The sequence below is a fragment of the Cupressus sempervirens genome, chromosome 5 (genome assembly GCF_028749045.1).
Source record: "Cupressus sempervirens isolate cs-2001-9-10 chromosome 5, ASM2874904v1, whole genome shotgun sequence".
Classification (NCBI taxonomy): Eukaryota; Viridiplantae; Streptophyta; class Pinopsida; order Cupressales; family Cupressaceae; genus Cupressus; species Cupressus sempervirens.
This window is the reverse complement of record NC_143122.1, coordinates 845770961-845790902: the sequence shown is the minus strand read 5'-3', so window position 1 is coordinate 845790902 and position 19942 is coordinate 845770961. Positions and strand designations below refer to the sequence as shown.

At 39.7% G+C, this 19942-nt stretch overlaps 4 protein-coding genes across 6 annotated transcripts in view; 1 reads left to right on the top strand and 3 right to left on the bottom strand.

The window, feature by feature from the left end:
- Window positions 1-7389: 7389 nt before the first annotated feature.
- LOC149558571 (ATP-dependent DNA helicase PIF1-like) lies at window positions 7390-7806 on the bottom strand. The gene has a single exon (XM_089830932.1). It carries the CDS (start codon window positions 7804-7806, stop codon window positions 7390-7392), a length of 417 nt encoding a protein of 138 aa, XP_089687058.1.
- A 372-nt stretch (window positions 7807-8178) lies between these two features.
- On the bottom strand, window positions 8179-9937 carry LOC149558570 (uncharacterized). The gene is made up of 2 exons (XM_089830931.1): window positions 8780-9937; window positions 8179-8442 (listed from the first exon to the last, which is right to left on the bottom strand). Exons 1-2 carry the CDS (start codon window positions 9935-9937, stop codon window positions 8179-8181), a joined length of 1422 nt encoding a protein of 473 aa, XP_089687057.1.
- A 2381-nt stretch (window positions 9938-12318) lies between these two features.
- Window positions 12319-14041, bottom strand: LOC149558569 (replication protein A 70 kDa DNA-binding subunit A-like). The gene is made up of 2 exons (XM_089830930.1): window positions 13776-14041; window positions 12319-13660 (listed from the first exon to the last, which is right to left on the bottom strand). Exons 1-2 carry the CDS (start codon window positions 14039-14041, stop codon window positions 12319-12321), a joined length of 1608 nt encoding a protein of 535 aa, XP_089687056.1.
- A 5746-nt stretch (window positions 14042-19787) lies between these two features.
- LOC149558568 (protein ACCELERATED CELL DEATH 6-like) overlaps window positions 19788-19942 on the top strand; it is a 47149-nt gene continuing 46994 nt past the window's right edge. The window contains exon 1 of one of the 3 annotated variants that reach the window (XM_089832740.1): window positions 19788-19925. The gene's annotated coding sequence lies outside the window, so the exon portion shown is untranslated. The remainder of the gene's footprint in view (window positions 19926-19942) is intronic. The other 2 variants (XM_089832738.1, XM_089832742.1) reach the window with 2 other exon arrangements.

The window sequence follows — 19942 nt, the reverse complement described above, 5'->3', positions numbered from 1 at the left end:
ACTAGTGTTGGGCTCCTCATGGATTCCACGTTGACGCTATGCAAAACCTTACCAAAGGTTTTTTTATTTCACTTCGCTAACCCATTGCAAGCAAACACGGTCTTTAACAACAGACCTTGGTCTGTGTGTTCTTCTCTACTTGTTTTTCAAAAATGGTCACGAGACTTCACAGTCTCAGATGATAAAAAGCTTAGGGTTCTTGTGTGGGTTAAGTTCCCAGGTCTACCCTTGTCATGTTGGCCTTCATTGAGTCCATTGCCAAAGCCCTTGGCAAAGTTGTCACCAAGGAGCCTCAATTTTTTTTTAATGCTTGTCCACAGTGACGCATTTGCGTTGAGGTTGATCTTTCCAAGGATCTTAAGGATTCCATGGAAATCCAGATTGGGGCTCAAACCTTCTCCCAGAAGGTACTTTACTTGAACCTCCCCAATAGCTATTATAGGTGCCAGTCCGCAGAACTCAAGATCGAGGATTGCCCTTTGGCTATGCCTAGGGACAAGCCCACGCCTAAAGAAGTGTCTACCAAATACATCGAAGGGAAAAAAGAAGATTGGGTTACTATTGGGTGCAAGGGAAAGGCTACCTTGAATCCCTTTCCCCCCAAGCAATCCTATGCAGTGGTCATCACGGTTCCTCCTATTCCCACAAAAGCATCAATTCTAGCCAACGTAGGGATGCAAGTGGCTCTCAAAACACCCATGCTAGGGATTTCACAGGTTCCAAACCCTGCTGGTATGCAAGGGATAAAGGTGGCCGCCAGGGCTTCTATCTTGGCTAAGGTTTGTACACCTCTTGCTGCTTCTTCCATAGTGCCACCTATGACATGACGTTCTCGCAGTCCTCCTAGACATACAGAGATACCAAAGGTGAAACAATAGCCTATAAGTTCAAAGGGTTTTCTGTCTAACTTCAACCAAGTTTCTACCTTCTTGTAGAATAGCTACTCCTCTCTTGAGGACGAGGATGATATGAAAGAGTTTTATGAACTTCCTTTTACGGAATGTTCAAGGTCTCATAGATTTCCTTAGAAAGTACTATGTCCGAGATGCCCATCATAGACTTGGTAATTTGGATTTTCTTTGTTTGCAAGAAGTTAAGATTTCTAGTTTCATGTTTTCTATGGCATGTTGTGTCATTTGGCAGGATGGCATTATGTTTTCCTCTCAACATAAAGTTGGCCGAGGTGGTGTAGTTACTCTCTTGTCACCTCACCTTAATTCTGCTATGATTTCGCATGGTTCTAACCCCACGCATAGAATTGTTTGGCTTTTGCTTTCCATTAACAATCATTCTTTTGGAGTCATTAATGTTTATGCTTATAATGATGTTGTGGAAAGATCTTAGCTGTGGGCTTGGTTGGCTGACAATTTGCCTCTAGCTACTTGGGTCATGTGTGGGGACTTCAATATGGTTGAAGTGGCCTCTAACAAAGATGGCATTCTACCTTTTTGTTGGAAAACTAGGGAAAGAGTAGCTTGGTAGTACATGCACAATAAATTGGGCCTTTTTGATCCCAATACCAACCATCGCCAAGATAGTGGGATTTGGCACACTTGGTCAAACTTTTGAGTTGGCTCTAACCGCATTTTAAAACGCCTCGATCTTGCTATGATCACTACGCAATCCTTTTTCTCTTTTTCAGAGGATCAAGATTTAATTGTCATTCCCTTGCCAGATGTGATGTTATCTAACTACTATCCCATTTATTTTGTCATTTCTTGGCAAACATCTATTTCGAAGTTGGCCAAGTCTTAGTTCTTCCTCAACACGTCTGTGTTGATGCATGCTTCCACCATCTCACACATCCTACATGTCTAGGATTTGGAGCCATATCCACATTCTCAAAGGGGATGGATTCAATGGTGGAATGATGCCATTACTAGAACTGCTCGGTTCCTGTGCACCTATGGGCACCAATTGGGAATGTTCAGAAAATGGTCATATGAAGCTAACACCCTTGCCCTACAAAAAGCCTCTAAGACTCTCACCCTCAATCCCTTTGATGTAGATTTACAAATTCAGCTTGCCAAGCTTCACCATGACAAACAAATTGTTGATAACTATGTTGCTCGAGGAGCCCAAATCAAAGCCCGTCTTCACTAGTTGGAGGTTGGCAATAAAGCCTCGAAGGATTTTTTTTAGGCTCTTTGAGCCCATCATACCAATGTTGTGATTAAAAATATCAAACAAGGAATTTTTGTTCTATTCAGTCTCCCCAACATCCTGCAAGCATTTCTTCATCACTGTGAGAACGTGTTTCCTTTGCAGGGAAATTCAATTGCTCAGGAGGAAGCTCTCAGAAAGTGTATCTTTGTTACTCCAAACTGCCTAATAGTTGAGCAATGTGCTTTCTGTGAGCAACTTCTTTCCCTCTAAGACCTTAAAGAGGCGGTCTATTCCATGGCTGATGAAAATTCCCCTGGGTGTGATGAGTTTCCCTATGAATTCTACAAACACCTATGGGAGCATATAAGTCTTGATCTACACAAAGTTTATCTTGAAGCCTATAATTCTAAAAGCTTAAGAGCCATTATAAATAAAGGAAATATCAAATTCATACCTAAAACCGGTGATCCAGAGGACATATGCAATTGGAGACCCATTACCCTTTTGAATGTGTCTTATAAGATTATTGCCAAGGCACTCTCTCTCAAAATTAGGCACATGTTGCCTTTAATTGTGCGGCCTAAGTAAACTGACTTCATCAAGTTTAGATATATTCTTGACAACATTATTTTTGTCTGGGAAGGCATGAAATGGGCTCACAAGTCCAATTAGAAGGCTATCTTTTTAAATATAGATTTTGCTAAAGCCTATGATCGCATTGAATGACCCTTCATCTTGGCTATGCTCCAAGCTCTGGGTTTTCATCCCAATTTCCTCCAATTCGTGGAGATGCTATTTGGAGATGCTAATGCTTGCATTACCATCACTAATTCACAATCTGAGGCTTTTGGACTTTTTCATTCAATCAGGCAAGGTTGTCCTTTAGCTCTCGCGCTTTATGTCCTTGTTGCTGAAGGTTTTGGCTATTTTCTAGCTCATTTTGTGTCTTCAGGATTGGTTCATGGAATTTCCTTGCCTGAATCATCCTCCCAGTTAGTCAATGGACACTTCACTGATGATTCCTTTCTTACTCTTTTAGAGGAAGAAGAAAACATCAACAATGCTTTAAGTTTCCTGGAAACCTTTTGTCAAGCCTCTAATTTTGCCATTCAATGGCATAAAACACTCTACTTTTGCCAGTCATTTTTGCCAGCTCCACCTTGGCTCAACCAGTTTGAGTGGAAATGGTTTACGCATGGGGAAATATTCTGCTTTCTTAGCATTCCTTTTGCTTTCCAGGCTTTGCCTATGGAACTTTGGAATGCTATGCTAGCCAAGATTAGCAAGAAGCTTGATTATTGGATCACAAAACAACTTTTCCTTATTGGGAAATTCCAGATTTGCTCGAAGATTCTGGCAGCCACTCATGTGTATTATTCCTCCTGTTAGGCTCCCTCCAAAGCTTCATATCTGAAGCTGGAAAGATTGTTCAGGGATTTTCTCTAGGCCTTTGGTTCTGATCATCATGGTTTTCACGGACTTGCCTGAGATTTTTGTTGTCTCCCAAAAGAATCTAGTGGTCTTAGCCTACTTTCCACCTAGAAACAAGACCTTGCTCTTTGTGCAAAATGGATTATTCAAGCTATTTTTGGAGATGAAGCTTGGAAGATTCTGGTTGAGCATTGCATTTCTTCCAGCTTTCCTATTAACAGGCATGTGTGGAAGGGGATTGGTTTCCAAACCCTTCTCATCATGCGTGAACCAATGGCCATACAGGGCTCATTTGTCATCAAGAGCGTATGAAAAGCCTAGGAAGCTATTAGGCCTTGGCTTCGTTGGGTTGGAGATGAGTTCTGTAATGGCCTCTCCTTGAATCAACAAAACATATGGTGGTCTCCCCTATTTTCCATTCAGGGTACTCCCCTCGCTAAGACTCGAGGTGCCAGTGCTCTGCATTTTTTCAAACGTGGCATCGAGACTCCTAAGGACCTCTTCTTAAGGGTCACCATGAGTTTCAGGACCTGGGAAGACATGCAAGTACAATACTGCCTTATCTGTTTAGATCAACAAACTTTTGACTTTCTGCTCTCTTCCATACATGTGCACTTAGTTCATAAAGTGGGGATTCAGTCTGTTCACTCTTGGTAGCATGATTAGAAGTGGTATCCTGCCACTCCATTTTCCAATTACAAGCCAAATTTGGGATACAGATGGCTCTTGCCCCACCTTTTGATGGTGGACACACCCAACCAGAGATGGCATTTGCAATCTTCTCTTTCTCAATGAAAAAAAATGCTTTGATACCATTTGGAATGCTATAACTGAACCCAAGATTGCTCATTTTGCTTGGTGCTTGGCCTTCCAAGGTCTTCCCCTGGGGCCTCGACTCAAACATATTGGGGTTTCTTATCCTAGGTGCCCCTTTTGTGGACAACTAGAGTCTTTCTTGCATATTTTTTGGTTTTGTAAGCGTGCTCAAAATTATTGGCACTGGATTCATGATTTTTTCAAGCCATTGAGACCTGCATTCTTTTCTTGGCACATGATTTTACTGGGTGACTCCCCTAGAATTCCTCGGAAGTTCAACTAGAGTTGGCATACCTTCAGGATGGAAATTTTGTTTTCTCTATGGAAAGATAGGAATGTTGTTATTTTCACACACAGTTTTTTGGATGTTAACATTGCTATGTACACTAAGACATGCATTTGTAACAATGTAATTATGCAGATTCAAGTGCAAGCTAACAAAGTTGCCCTTGAGGTCGCTCACTTTTAGAAGTTGCTAAACCATTGGGGCTATACTCCTTGTGCTATTGCCAGAGTTCCTCCTAATGCCTTGGCATTTGCCTCGTGGCCACCATCCTCGACACCATTCCTTAGGTGGCCACTCACACACCTCACACTCCTAGGCTTCCCGCCACCGCTCTCCCAATGGTGGTGATGGTGGATGGAGGCACCGCTTAGCTTCCCCACCCTATGGTGGCTCTGGTTGGTCCTCGACTCCTCCTCCAAGTACTCGTCGGGCTCATTTAGGGAAGTGACCTCGCCTAGACTTGGAAATCTCTCCTCCATAACCAGAGGTTAAAGATGCAGAAACTGCAACTGATCCTCTGGTTACTGTTGCTGTTGATGATGGCTGAACTATTCCCAACCTGCCCCCCAATCCCAGAGATGATTGGGGTTTTCATGATAAATATGATCCACCACCCTTAGCTGGCACTGCTTTGGCAACCTGAGGTTGCTTTATATATATATATATATATATATATATATATATATATATATATATATATATATATATATATATATATATATATATATATATATATATATATATATATAGTTTCTATTTTCGGTGATCGCTGTGTTTTTAGTCTGGCTTCGACTATGTGAACTCATTCGCGGAGTGATCTTTTATCTCCTGACCTTTTTTTTGTGAATTGTAATCTTAGTATTTTTTTTAATACAAAAAAACTATTCATTAATTTTTTTTTTTTTTTTTCACGATCTTGACTCTTGAGACTATTCCAACATTGGTGTATGCTCTCCCTAGAAAAGGACATAGGAGTAATAACTAGCGCTTTGACCCCAGCAGGGTCCAAGGGTACAGCCGATAGGCATTGCTGTACAGGAGCAAACACAAATTGAAAATCGCTACCTTTGTCCATAAGAAACATGAACAAATAGAACATTCATAATGACATATAACATGGGCATGAATAATATTCCAAAAAATGTTATTATTGTCAGTTCTTCTTCAGAATTCCTCATACTCTAGTGCAATTTATGAAAATATGAATCTTGAAATTCTTTGAGGCTTTTTGCAAGCTTGTCCTCATTTCAATTTCAGAATCAGAGAGATATGCTTTGATTTAATTTTCAGAATAGCTGCATCATTAGTTTCTTCTATATTCTCAAAACTAAATTATCGAATATGTTTGCTTTGATGTCACCTTCAGAGTCATTTCAATTTCAGAATCAGAGACATATGCTTTGATTCCATTTTTAGAATAGCTGCATCATTATTTTCTTCTATATTCTCAAATCTGAAAGTCAAGTCTTGAAGATTCTTTTTTAGTGCAAAGTACTCTTTAACATAATGTGGGTCAGGCAGTCTTTGAAAAAGTGAGGATCTCTATTGGAAGAGGTCAGTATAGTTGTGACGAACACTAAAATGCAGCAAACATAGGAGGGTATCAGATTCTCAGCATTTTTTGGGTGGCACCTGAGAATGCAGCAAACACATTAGGGTAAACACTAGGTTCAGATAAGCGATATATCAAATCATTGAAAAGGAGGAAGAAACCAAATAAAATGGCATGGCTCTTACAACTCCTAACCATCATTATCAGTTGCTCTACCACCGAGCAACTTCTTCGATTGGGTTAAATTCAATATCTATTTGTCTAAGAGTAGTCAGGGATCATGAAAGTGGGTATTACTGCGGGCATACCTGTAAGATTGTTATCGCTTTTACTTTATGCCTGCCAACATGTGTAGTTTGCTTTCAGTGATGAACAGATTCTTCTCGTGGCCCCTGAAAGTACACAACTGAAGAAGGCATCAGTAATGGTTTATAGTAGCAGTCTTATAAGTGCTTTGGCATTGCAACATAATGGTGGTTAGCAAGGCAAGCAGCACCAGTACATATGAAGGTGGGTTCAAATTGCTTGTACAACAAAGTTGATGTAGGCACCATTCTTCATTCTTTCTTATATTGGTGAATGGATTATTCTGCATCTTTTTGTATCTGTCAAAGGAAAAAGCTGGATCTATTTGAACTCCTTCTATTGATTTGACTCGTGACATTGCTGTGAATGTTAGGCCTTGCTGTTCTGTTTGGCCAATATCAATTGTTGCTTTCTCTAGTGTGAGGCCCTGTGATTTGTGAATTGTGATGGCCCACGCCATAGTGATAGGCATTTGTCTTCTATTGCCCAATGAAATTGGTGTTATTGGAACACATCTTGGATCTGCTGGATCCCATACCAGTCCAGTATAATTGTCAATCCTAGCTGTAACATACATAGGAACGTCGGGTGGCTTGGAGCCAGGACTGTAGACAATTTCGGTGATGTTGCCAAGTGCTCCATTGACAAGTCTTGTTTGTGTCCATATATTCACTGTGAGCATGATGCGTTTACCCTTACATAGGAGCACATTTTTTTGGAGTTGTTCTTCATCTGAGTGGTCTTTTTGATTGCTGCGGAAAGTTGTTGCAGTGCTTATGGCGACTGGGCGGTTGAGTTGTTTCAGCATTCTTCGGTTGTGTGCAGTCACAGTATCATTTGTAGCAAAGATGTGGAGTAGGTTGTCGAACTGTTTGCTTTCTTCAATCGGGAGCTAGTGTTTTGATCGCGTCATTAGTAGTTCCCAGTCTTGCTGTGTTGGTTTTGCATCACGCATATTGGTCAGTGCTGCTTTGAATTGTATTTCTGCAGGGCATTCACCTCTTTGGTGGAATATGGTCTGCAATGTTACAACAGTTCGAAATTGTCTCCAGATTGCAAGGGCGTCTGAGTGTGCCGCATACAGGGGCTTGTCTAATACCGGGGGTAGTTGTGCAAGGTCGCCAGTTAGGATAATGGATCTTCCTCCAAAATGTGTTGATTGGTCATTAGGAAAAGCCTCACGTAGTCTGTTGTCGATCTTTAGTAGTAGTTTTGGACCAATGAAACTCATCTCATCAATTAGGATATACTTGATATACCGCATGGCCTCTTGGAATGTTGTCAGTCCTTGGCCATTAAGTGGATGCATGTCTCTTATGGGGATTTTGAGGGCTGAATGGATAGTGGTTGCATTGATGTTAAATGTAGCCACTCCTGTCGGGGCAAGTATTATAATTTGTTGTTGTTGCGTTTGAGCATTACCCCTTAGTGCATGGCGTATGCATTTTATTAGGTGTGATTTTCTAGTTCCTGTTGTACCTTGGATTATCATGCGTAGAGGTTGTACGAATTGGCTTTTGCTATGTTTGATAATTATTTTAAGGGCCTCCTCCTGGTCAGGTGATAATTTGAAGATGGGTGCACTGTCTTGACTGGTTGCATTTGTGGTTGCGTAATTTTTGTTCAAGGCTATGAATTCTGATGCACAATCATGTAGATTTGGCGGTATTGTATGTTCTTGTCAATTTTGATTCATATCAAATTCGCGTCTACCAAGCATTTGCATATCATCAAGGTCGTCATAATTAATGCAGCCCATGCGTGACAATAGTTCCCATTCTTGCATTTCTATGTTATTTAATGAAGCTGTTTCATCGTTATTGTCTTCTTGGTCATCAGCCTCAGAGATGCCTGTAGTGGAGCGGGGTACATGCCACACAGTGTATCCATATGAACTTAACTGGTACCAATTTGCAATAATTACATCCTCTGTAAGTCCGATGTCCTATTCAATGTTTTTGAAGTGTTTGTACAATAGCAATTCACTCCAACAGAATGTTTGGAACTATTCGGAGTCAATGACTGGAATGCTGTAAAATTTTAGGTATATATTAACGATGGCTCTTATCTTTTCTTTTTTTCCATTTGTCTCCTTGTCGTCGTGTTGCATATAAGAATGACCTGGCAGATTCAATTAGCGATATTGCTTCCATTTCTTCAGGTCAGCTCATGTATGTTTGTAAGTAACTATTTTGTATTTGTGCTCTATTTCTTTCTTGAGTAAGCCGATGTAGTATCTTGCGTCCTACGTTGAGGTTGGTAAATTTTCTATTGCACATGACCAAAGGCAAATTTTGTAGCATGTGGCATGTCTCTTGGGCACTTATATCACGTTCCACAATGAGTTCCATCATAAACTTGCGGTACGCTTTCATAGCTGGTTCTTTCGGCTGACTACTGGTACATATTCTAGTTACCATGTCTTTGCAGGTCTCCGATGTTTTTTCTACTTTTGCTGCATATTTGGCTATGTATTTTAGAACTTGGTCCTTTGATGTTATAGCTTGGCAATCGATATTTGCCCGCCATATGGACAACATTTCAGGATTGTGCACATTGAGTTTGTCATCATTTCTTGCAGGTGCATATTCCTTTTTACCTAACTCATCGCATGTTAGTGTCGAATTCGGTTGCTCCTTCCAAGGGGCTTTATAGCGGCATTCCTTCATTTGGCCCCTTTTCTGTAAGCAGGCCCCATCCTTACATTTTGTGTGTCTTTGTACTCGATTGAGGAGCTCTACATAGTCAGCATACCCATCTGTGGCAAGGATATTGTTGGTGTCCAGCAGGCACGGGTCCTCATTACGACACCGGTGAACTGTATTGTTCCTTTCATCTAGATTACGCGGGTTCCACGCACTGATGTATACATCAAAGAAGTCACGTGCTCTTTTTACGGCCATGTTGTTCTGCCAATCTATGTTGATCATATCTGGGGCATTTTCAAGCCAGATGAATCCATGTATATGTGTTGTGCCTCGACTTTGCCATTCATATCTATACCAATATTCTTTTGCTTTAAATAGTTTTTCAATCACTTCCTCGTAGAAAATTGTAAAGCGTTGGTGTAGGTACAGTGATGTTAGGTGCGGGTTGTTGATTACATTCTCTAGGCGTTGGCATCCTGTATGTTGCGACACATTGCCATCTGTAGAAAGGATCTTTTGTAAATCTAGCCATTTTGTATCGGCAGCACTGAGTGTGAAGAAGAGAGTAGGCAGGCCAAGTTGGTGAATCATTTTTGAGAGTTCTTTGCGTCGTATGCTCCAGTATGGGCGTGTTCCTCTCATCATGCCCCCATAGTGCAAGAGCTCCTCGGCCAATTGGCTGTCAGGAAGGGTATTCATATGGGCTCGTAGATCATCGATGCTTAGTGGAATACTTTGTTCAGCATTCTGCTTTATGAATATTGTTGCTAAGCTTTGGCTGCGATGTCTCATCATTAGGTTGAATACAAAATAACAAAACCTTGGATGTCTCCCAAATCGTTGGTCGTGGAATTTTAGCAAATGTACTATATACTCGTGCATTTTGACTTCTGTCAACCTTGGTTACAGTTGCAGAGGTCTACCATTTGGGAACAATGTTGGGAATGCCATATCGAGCAATCCAACCGTGTTGTATTCATTGATCGGTGATGATGATATGGTCGGCCAATCAACTTTTTGGCTATTCGTAGTGGTAATATCCAACGCTTCTTTGATAAGATCAAGTTCTCGTTGCTTATTGTGTGGTGTCGGTACAAAGGATGATGTATTTGTGTAGGCATTGTTTGTGCACTCTTCTTCACTTTCTTCCCCTACCTCCTGATTTATTACATCGTCTACTATTTCAATTGTATGGATGATGTTTGCTACATTGGTTCTGTTCTCTGGAAGCTCCGACAGGTGGTCAGCACTGACAATCACATCTCGATACAGCGGATCATTTCTTATTTTGTATTCTAATGCCTCTTGGACATGGCTCCTGCTTACATAGCACTCATAAGCATGACCCTTACCATCTGACCTACTGACAATCAACACATCTAGATCTTGAATTCTGTGCGGCAGTTCTTTTGCTATCTGGCTGATATCTTGGGGGAAGCTTATTGTATGGCCGTGGTACTTGTATTGGCCTCCTGTAGCATGTGTAACTTGCAAGATTGGGTTGACTCTAGCGATGAGCATTTCCTCTACTTGTGTTAACCTTGCCAGAATAGCTGGCTTCTCTCCTGGGTCCATGTTATTGAGACGTGTGAATCCCTGTGTACCATTTTCACGTTGGCATCTTCTGCATGTGACTGTTGAGTTCCTGGAGTTGACAGGCATGCCTGGGTACGATTCCTTGCAGACGGTGCATGTTTGTAAGTTACCTAAGGTATCTATCCGATGGCGAAATCTTTTTAGTGCTTCCTTGAAGCCAGAGTTGTGTGTAAAATCGTCTGATGTGTTGGCTCTTGTTTGTGGATCCCGTTCTATTTTTTTTTGTTGTTTTTTAAGTTTTTTACGTGCACATATGTCTTCCTTATGGCATTCATAGTATTATCTACTCCGTTGCCTGCATTGCTGCTGCCTTAGGTGAATGTTGCCATGTACATCCATCATGCAATTACATACAAGATTCATCATCAGTACTTTAGTTAGAGGTTTGTTGTCTTATTTAGACCGAGATATATAATAGCATAAACATCGGAATGGCATGTGGCACAAAAAATCATATACTGCATACATCATGCTAGTTTTCTGATTTCGAAGGAGCATAAATTACACATCTGTGACAACGGAAAGTAATGGTTATTTTATTTTTATAAATATAAGTATAGAAATCCTATAGAGATAATATATTGCAATAAACGTATTCGCTGTGGTCATTTCTTTATGAATGTTATAGCAGAAATAATGGATTAGTCCATTACTGTGTAATAACAATGAAGCAAGCCATGGTGCTTGATAACTTTGGTAGTTAATCAAATACAAAAGCTTCTTCTTTTTTCTGTCACAATGTTTTTTCTGCCCATTTATTACATACATTGGGTTGCTATGTTGGCAAATATACAAGTGGAAGATGTGCCAATGGTACGGTATACTGGTGCTATTTTCTACAATGCTACAGTGGTATTCGGTTGCAACACGATTTTGCACCTATTTTCCACGTATCTATCATTTAGTGTGATTTTTTTTCAGACACTCTGCATGTAGTTAGATATTAAAATCAATATGGATTCATCATGAGATTCTGACAAAAAATTAACAAAGCCTCATTTATTTGACTAATCTATTCTTGTGTATGTTTAAACAAGGTTTTGAAAGAGCTATATGATATATAATTTTAAATATAATGGTTCACACAATCGATCTATTTCTTTCCATTAGTGTATACTCATGGCGAAGCAAGCCACAATACTTGATAACATTGGTAGTTAGTAGAATGCAGAAGCCTTCTTTTTTTTTCTAATCAAAATGCTTTTTCAGTATATTTATTTCATAATCTGGGTTGATATATTGACAAATATACAAGTGAAAGATGTGCAAATAGTACGGTATACTGATGTGTTGTTTTGTACAATGATATGGTGGTATTTGATTGTAGCAAGACTTCATCTGTACATTGAGCGGGCATGTTCCTAACTGCCTCCTGTGCTTACTTACTATCACGAGCTATTTCCTATATTAGCAGTTATCCAAAGGATCTATTCAAGGAGTTTATTACTTTCTATTACATAGTCCACTGGTTCAACTCATATGACAATTGCATTCAGCCGTTCTTCATTATTGTACGTTGTTGCCTGACATGTCAAGGTAATCATGTGTGGCCTATTTTGTACATTCCTGACAATTTGTCATGCTTTGTCCTCTGCATCATCTTCAGCTGCTAGCTCTAGCAACGTGTTCGCAGTCATGTCGAGCAGTTGTATTGCTCCTTCATCAAATGCGGTTGCCCATAGCTCCCCAGTGTGGTCTTGCAATCGTAGGCGGACCATGTAGCTATAACTGCATTCCATAAATTGCTTGTCACATGTTTTACAATACCATTCTTCATTCGCATTTTCAGACAACTTTTTCTTGCATTGCTTTCCTGCCACTTGGTTGGGGCAAGCCGGGTAGGATAGCTTGTCTGTTTTGACCTCTATAATGGTTGCTTTCATGATGCACTTTATAGCACAAGTAGAATGCACAGTTTGATCATGTATGTCATGAATTGTCATTCTCAATACTGCAGGAGGTTGTGGGGTGTAGCTAATCGATGGCTCACCATTGTCCTTAACATTGTCATCGAACCATGACTTTAACTCCGCTGTCTCTGGAATTTGGACATTGATCATCAGTTGTGTATTACCTGTGGTGTTGAGTACTTTTCCATTGAACTCAGTAACACGGCCTCCCTTAACCGCTAGAACTGTAGTGTCTTGCAAGTAGTAGCTTTGTTGCAATTCGCTGCCCACTTGCTCGGCTGCTGAGCCCCAGAGCATCAAATCAATGGGCTTCCGAGTCATATCAAGCAATTGTATGGCGTGCCGAGAAACTTCCATTCCATTTGCTCTTCTTATCGTGGAGGTTGGTTGTACACATATTACAACCCCTATGGAATCGATCACAGAGTTATCGGGTAGGGTTGTAATTGTCTCTAGTGGTACGAATGAGAATGTATGGCTTGGAACACTGTTATCATCTTCACAAGCTATGAGTCTTGAGCTTTCTTGCAATGTCACTTCCAATCCACTATTCAATCTATTGTACAATTTGTTTGCAGGTTTTATTGTTCCTCTAGATAAGAGATATACAGAACCAACTTGCACTTTATCATAGTAGTTTCTCGCTAGTTCATTGAAGCAGCATACACGAGTTTCCGTTCTGTCGCTATCTATTACATCGAAGCTAAACATGTGCCCCACTCCTCTTTGTGTCTTATACTGATGAGGCTCCTTCTTTGCTATTACTCGAATCTTCATGGTCCACCGTGGTTGGTATGGATTTAGATCCTTTATTGGTGTAACAACATCTGGCAACTCTTTGAGAGGCCGTGGTGGTGTTAGGCCGAAACGGTTCTTTTTTTGTTCATGCATATTTGGTGGTGATGGGGTTGTTCTTGCGTCATCTGTGTGTTCCAGTGTGAGCTTTGTTGGTGATCCGATTATGTCATTCACTGTAGATATCAGTTCCAGTTCGAGAATGACAATCCACCTTCATATGGACATTTTACAACTGTAGTAATGTTAGGATGTTAACTATCATAGGTATGAAAGGACATAAGAGCATAGTAGAACTATTCGAATTTGTATGTCTTCTATTGTCTTACCGTGCTTTGTTTGATGTAGAGTAATGATACTTTGTCAGCTGTATTAGTGAGCCCACTTTGATTTCGCCAAGCACAATATTCTCACTGTATTTTACGGGTAGTGATGCTCGGTGCACATGCACACCATCAGAAATGTCTAAGCTGTAGCGGTTTGCTTCACCTAGGCATTCTCGGAGTTTATTGATTGAACATACTTGCACAATAGGCGAAGTGACATTGTGTCCATTAGTCAACTGATGTATAGCATATGGTGTGAGTGTATCCATAGTGCGTGCTACTTTGGTTGCCCTGGAATGTAGAGTGGATGTAAATGCATAGTTAGGATTATGTTAGACGCCCATTTGATTGATGAAATCATAAGGAATATCACATATATCATGTCCTAATCACTTTTACATATCACATCGAGCAGTACCAACATGTATCTTTGTTCATTATACAAACATAGTAATTCAAGTAGTATGCAGGATTAATGTGCCAAGATATTTATGGATTAACTTCTGTTTGTAACCTATAAAAGGCATAGTTGTTTTCATGATTGAAATTTAGTATATTTCCAATTTCTTCTCTATTGTTTTTTCAATATTAATAATATTAATTTTGAAGTATTGGTAAAAATTTATATCGAATAAAATTAATTTAGGAGAAACTTTCTAGAAGTTGCTGGTTTTAGTGAGGGTTTGTCTTTGATATGGCTCTCACCATTAGTGGAATCTTAGGGCTTTGGAGTTTTATATGATTTCGGTTATGGGTTCTAATTGTCTTGGAAATTTATAGATTTCTAATTGTTAAAAGACTTAAAAAATCTCAGCTAAAATGTAGAGGATCTACACGAGGTTTGTCTTCGAATTATTGTTTGCTGCTGAAATTGAGCTATCTAAACTAAGGCGTGTGCGATGTGGAAAGCAGGTGGTGTTGATTGGAGGGATGAGGGAAAAAAGATGCTGTTAAAGGGATGATGTAGGGAAGAAGTTCCTAAGTTGGCTAGCATGAGATGAGCTTTCACACATCTATATGGCTCTGAGTTTTAAAAGTCAAGTGCTGTAGGAGGAAAAGAATCTTGGGTATTTGATTTTGGAGGCAGAAGCACTGATGTGATCTTGCACACATTCATAAGGCTCTCAGTTTTATAAGTGCAGTAGATGTTGTAGGAAAAAGACAATACAAGGTAGTAAATTTTGAAGGCAGAATCCCATAGACAATATGATCAAATGCCCCTTAGTACATCCAATGCGCACTACAAATGCATGAATAGAATCAATTCATTTCAAAAGTATTTATAGACAAGAGAAGCTGATGTGTATAACAGAGCTGCACATTACTGTTCGTAAATGTGATTAACACCTATTATGTATTTCAAGACATTGTACGTACATCATATGGATAGTTAACTATCACGTGCTATGCCCCTACATATTTGCCTGTATGTGCTATCACTATTTCAAGGATTCAGGGTACAACATGACACAAAATTGTTTTTACATGTCTTGCCGATTTATACAATTATTCTGACATCTGTGTACAATTAGGTTCATAGACAAAGAGATATTGTAATACTAGCATTCTGGGTTATGGTATCCTACCACCGTTAGGCGGTCATGTCCTGCTCACGTAACGGTTGAATGCGTGTTTCCATATGCTGGAGACATCCATGTCGTACAACTTTGCATGTACGATCTGACACGACGACTTATATAAGGCATCTGCCACATTGCACATTGCTTCTGCTGTATTTACAACATGTTCCATTCATTCAACACTTATGGTGGTAGCAGTCTCCATGATGCTGGATGCACGCCTTATGTCCTGAACAATCTCTTCACAATATTGTTCAATGTTGCGGCACACCTCTTCGATTTCGTCATTGATCTGTTGGCATTCATGTGTGGGTGCAGAGGCTACCTCTGATTTTGTGGTGCTATTGTTTGCCGGTGCCCTGTTGTTGCTCCCTCGGCTGGTGTTGGAGATGGTAACGACATCCTCTTGATCCTCTAACTCCATTACGCGGCTAGATTATTCCACATTCCAAAGTAGATTAGGCCAGTACAGGAACACTAGAAAACCAAATTTATGTTTTCCTATCAAATGGTTGGAAAACTTATTATGTATGATAGCACTCAATTTTGTGTACATAAAATGCAATACAAATCATGTTTCCCTTGATACAACTTAGCTTCTTATTACATTTGATCCAACCAACTTTAAGGAAAGAAACCAAGATGGTATACTACATCCATAGTCGATTGAGACCGAGGGTTAGAGCTTCGTACCTTCTACAATGCTGACATTAGGGACACAAATTCTTCCGACATTGGGTACAACTCATCGACCCAATAAAGATGTTGAAGTCTACGATGTTTCAGTCCCCAGTTGCCCGTGGCAAGATGCAATATTAAAGAGCAGATACAATCCATCTACGTCCATGTTGGTATTTGCTCGGTAGCGATTGTCCTGATCCTTTCTTTGATTGGAACCGTTAAGTACACCCCCTGTGGCCCCCACCTTTCTACCAAATGCCGATTCCACATGGTGCTTGAGGGAGAGCCAAATTGCAATCTCAATATATCGCCATGGTAGTGCAAACACCCTAAACTCAGATTGTTCATTTGCAGCCTCAACAACATCTGTTCTGCCCACAGTTGGGCAGTTCCAGCCAGTAAATATTGGCTGTCTATATCACTTGCCACTGGTGTATGGAACCAAATTTCAGTTGGAATGTAATGTATATGCATTGGAGTGCAAGTACGACAGCTGATGAATTCTGAGACATGTGGGTCTACAAAGAGATGGTCTACATTGCGTTGCGGGGGTAGTCGATATGTAATCAGGTAGCGGTGCGCCAAGAACTCTTGAGCGAGGATAGAGGTTTCTGTCTCATCGGTACACATTTTGTACACATCTGTGTGTTGGATGAAGTCCTCCGTGACAATGGTTTTGCATTGCAACATAGCTAGGCAACAGATGACAAGCACTGTTCAGTATGGTATTCAATGCGCTTATTGGATATGTACACATTTACTCTGCTATTATAATTTCTTTGCTATTTTTTCTATGCTAGTTTTCTCTCCTATGGATGTATTTTGCTTCGTGCTAAAATGTGATCCTTATTTCTAATAGACATCTAGTGTTCTTATAATGTTCTAAGAATATTAACAATATTAGTCTTCTAATGGATCTTATAATGTTCTAAGAATATTAAGAATAAACATATTCATCTGCTGTATTACAATCCTTCTAATCATCATGCCCTTCACCAAACTTCTAACGTCTTTCGAAATAAGGTCATTAGTGAATTAGATTTTGACCCTGTACACATCCAAACTTTCACTTTTCAAGATAGGGAATTATGCCTTCTACTCAGAGCTTATCATAGAGAAGTTAATGTTTCTAGCATTTCCTATAGAATGTGTGATCCTATCTGTATTTATTTCACTAGCCATACTAATGATGGAATAAATAGGGGGAAACTGGAAGCCAGAATTTAAATAAAGACTAATCTAGACAAATATTAGGTGAAGGCAACTTATAAATAAACGTCTGGTATCTTCTTACATAGCTGGGATCAAACACGTATGTTTTTTCATTTGAATAATCCAAGCATAGTCATGCATTAGTACAAAGAGAGCTGTCCTCCACTATAATCAATAGTCAAATATTTGGATGTCTGATCATATGTATAGGAAAGGATATTAGTTTTTAGGTTTACTTTTATATAGATATATGTCTGCATCTTTGTGTCCGAATGTCAATTATGTTTTCTTTTATATAGACTGCCAGTAATGTCATAAATTCGGTGGAAGGAGGAATGGTTAAGAGTTCCAAACGGTTTAATATTCCCGATTCCTAACATCAAAGTCATTATTATTAATTGGTTTAAGGTTCTTGAGAACTTTTAAAACATTGACCTAACATAGAGATTTCCAGGAAACTAACCTCTACAGCATGCCCTGGCACTTAATAAATTTTAGATAGGGAGCATCTGAATCTAGTATCCCATGAATGAGTACAAGACATGGCACATGTTTAGGAAGAAAAGATTCATTGCTCAGGCATCATATAGGAAACAATAATATTGCTGCCTTCAAATAGGGGAGCATCATGAAAGAGCAGATGTGAAGACCTTATTTAATTACCTGAATCTGGAAGGTATCAATCAAGCAACATCAGCCTATAGTCTGGAAACACATATTTCAAATATATAGATCAACAAAAGTCTCCAGCCAGCAAATTAACTATCAGTTCGGGAGATATAATTCAGAGTGGGAATTACTCTTGAATAATACCACATTTCAACACTATATTGTGCTATTGTTCGCAACATAATGCCTTACAACTAAATGCCATTTTGAGAGGATATGTTCTCTTGAACACAATGATTACTAAAGAAACATCAGGTAGAATTCTTGAAGAGTCTATAGAAATATTTAAAATGGATGCAGCTGGTCGGTTTAAAGCCAAATTCTAAATCCTTGATCTCTATGTGAATCCTTGCTGCAATCAGAGGATTTTAGTGGCTACTTTTTACCCATTTGAAAACCAGACACTCCAAAGAGTGTGAGACAATTTCTAGATGACAATCTTGGATTCAAGCACGATTTCTTGGGTGTGGTGGCAACAGTCCATATAGGGATAGTTGTAATGTTTATAATTCGAACTAAAGTGGAAATGCCCATTAGCATTGCCACCAGTACCTGATCAACAATTAGAAAGTCAGTCAATTGAGATCCATCGAAAGGGCAAAATTTAGTTCGACAAAGGTAAACATATAACTTCAAGCTTGTTGTTAATGGGATATTAATCAAATGTTCAGAATGCCAACGCAGAGCATAAGCTGCCGCCTGAAATCCAAAACGTTGTATGAGTATTTTATGAAGTATTTTAGGGCAGAATGGTTTTGGTATAAGTTTGCAGAGGCTGACAACCTCAAGGATATTGCAGAATAACGATGTAGAAGGGTGGATTGGTAGAACTAAACAATCCAAGAGACCAATACCTAAAACAACTAAATTTAGCCCCGTGAAGGCATGGAACAATATTAGACAACCCTAACTGGATATTGTCAATGTTTTCATCATTCGACTGCTTAGGGTTAAAGAGCACAGAAGAGCTACGAAACATAAACTAAATAGTAAAATCGAGAGTCGAAATCTATCACAAATTTGTACACCCGTATTCAACAGGGACGAAAGCTAAGAATCCAAATTTCACAACAGAAGAAGCTATCAAACCAAATCAGAACACCATCTCAAACACACTTCAAACCAAATCAAAAAACAGTAGTCAATTCAAGATTGATCAATGATAATTTCATATCTGATTCCCTATAGAGCATGGAATCGCATAATGGCAGTTTACCTAAATCACCGACGAGAACTCCAAACACTGTTGTCCACCTCTCCTACCGTTGTCCCAGTTCCTATAAGAGGTAACAAAGAACGATGTAAGCAAAGTTATTTAGAAGCACCAAGCATGTAAGTAGAACGGAAAGAAAGCAGCGGAGCAAGAATACCTGTTGAACCCGTAGCATAGGAGTGATAGCTCAAGCAAACTCCTTAGCAGCCGAATTTATAGGGGCTACGACAGGCGGCATGGCGAGATCACACTCCTTATTTGCATAGCCGGTGATGCCCTAACAGTAGACCTGTGGCCTCCATCCGTCTGCACTTCGAATGCCTGTGGTGAACCTGTGGACTCTCCATCCCTGTTGCAAGCAGTCGGCTGTCGACACGGCTGCAACGAGAACTCCGGCATGGGCATCCCGGCAGTGGTACCTGAAATCGGCTAAGAAGCAGAAAGGCAAGCGACAGCGTGAGGAATTCCCAGTGGGCTATCGCCCAGGTGAAAGCCTATCAGCTAATTACTTTATTTGTGCCTTTTCTTGTACCTCTCCATTTTAATCAATATTGTATGATTGTAAAAATGACACGATTTGAAACCTAATAAGAAGGAAATATATAAACATTGGGTGGAAAAAGTCCTCATAGAAATAATAATAATACTAAATATAGTCAAGGCTGCCATGGTCATTTAGTAAGACACGCAATTTTTTCCAAGTTGGAAAAATTTCTTCATTTCCTCGGCAGACGGAAAGAAATAAAATATTGAATAAGTGAAATTGGGCAATATCTATGCAGCACAAACTGCACCTAGGTATTTAGACAATTTTG

Bases quoted from the DNA above. Each gene is read 5' to 3' on its own strand.
- LOC149558571 (XM_089830932.1), bottom strand. From the start codon at position 7,806: ATGCATCCACTTAATGGCCAAGGACTGACAACATTCCAAGAGGCCATG.
- LOC149558570 (XM_089830931.1), bottom strand. From the start codon at position 9,937: ATGAGACATCGCAGCCAAAGCTTAGCAACAATATTCATAAAGCAGAAT. The intron at 8,443-8,779 runs GTCATGTGCAAT...AACATTGAATAG, and splicing joins TGCTACAAAATTTGCCTTTG to GACATCGGACTTACAGAGGA.
- LOC149558569 (XM_089830930.1), bottom strand. From the start codon at position 14,041: ATGGATACACTCACACCATATGCTATACATCAGTTGACTAATGGACAC. The intron at 13,661-13,775 runs GTAAGACAATAG...GTCCATATGAAG, and splicing joins TCTACATCAAACAAAGCACG to GTGGATTGTCATTCTCGAAC.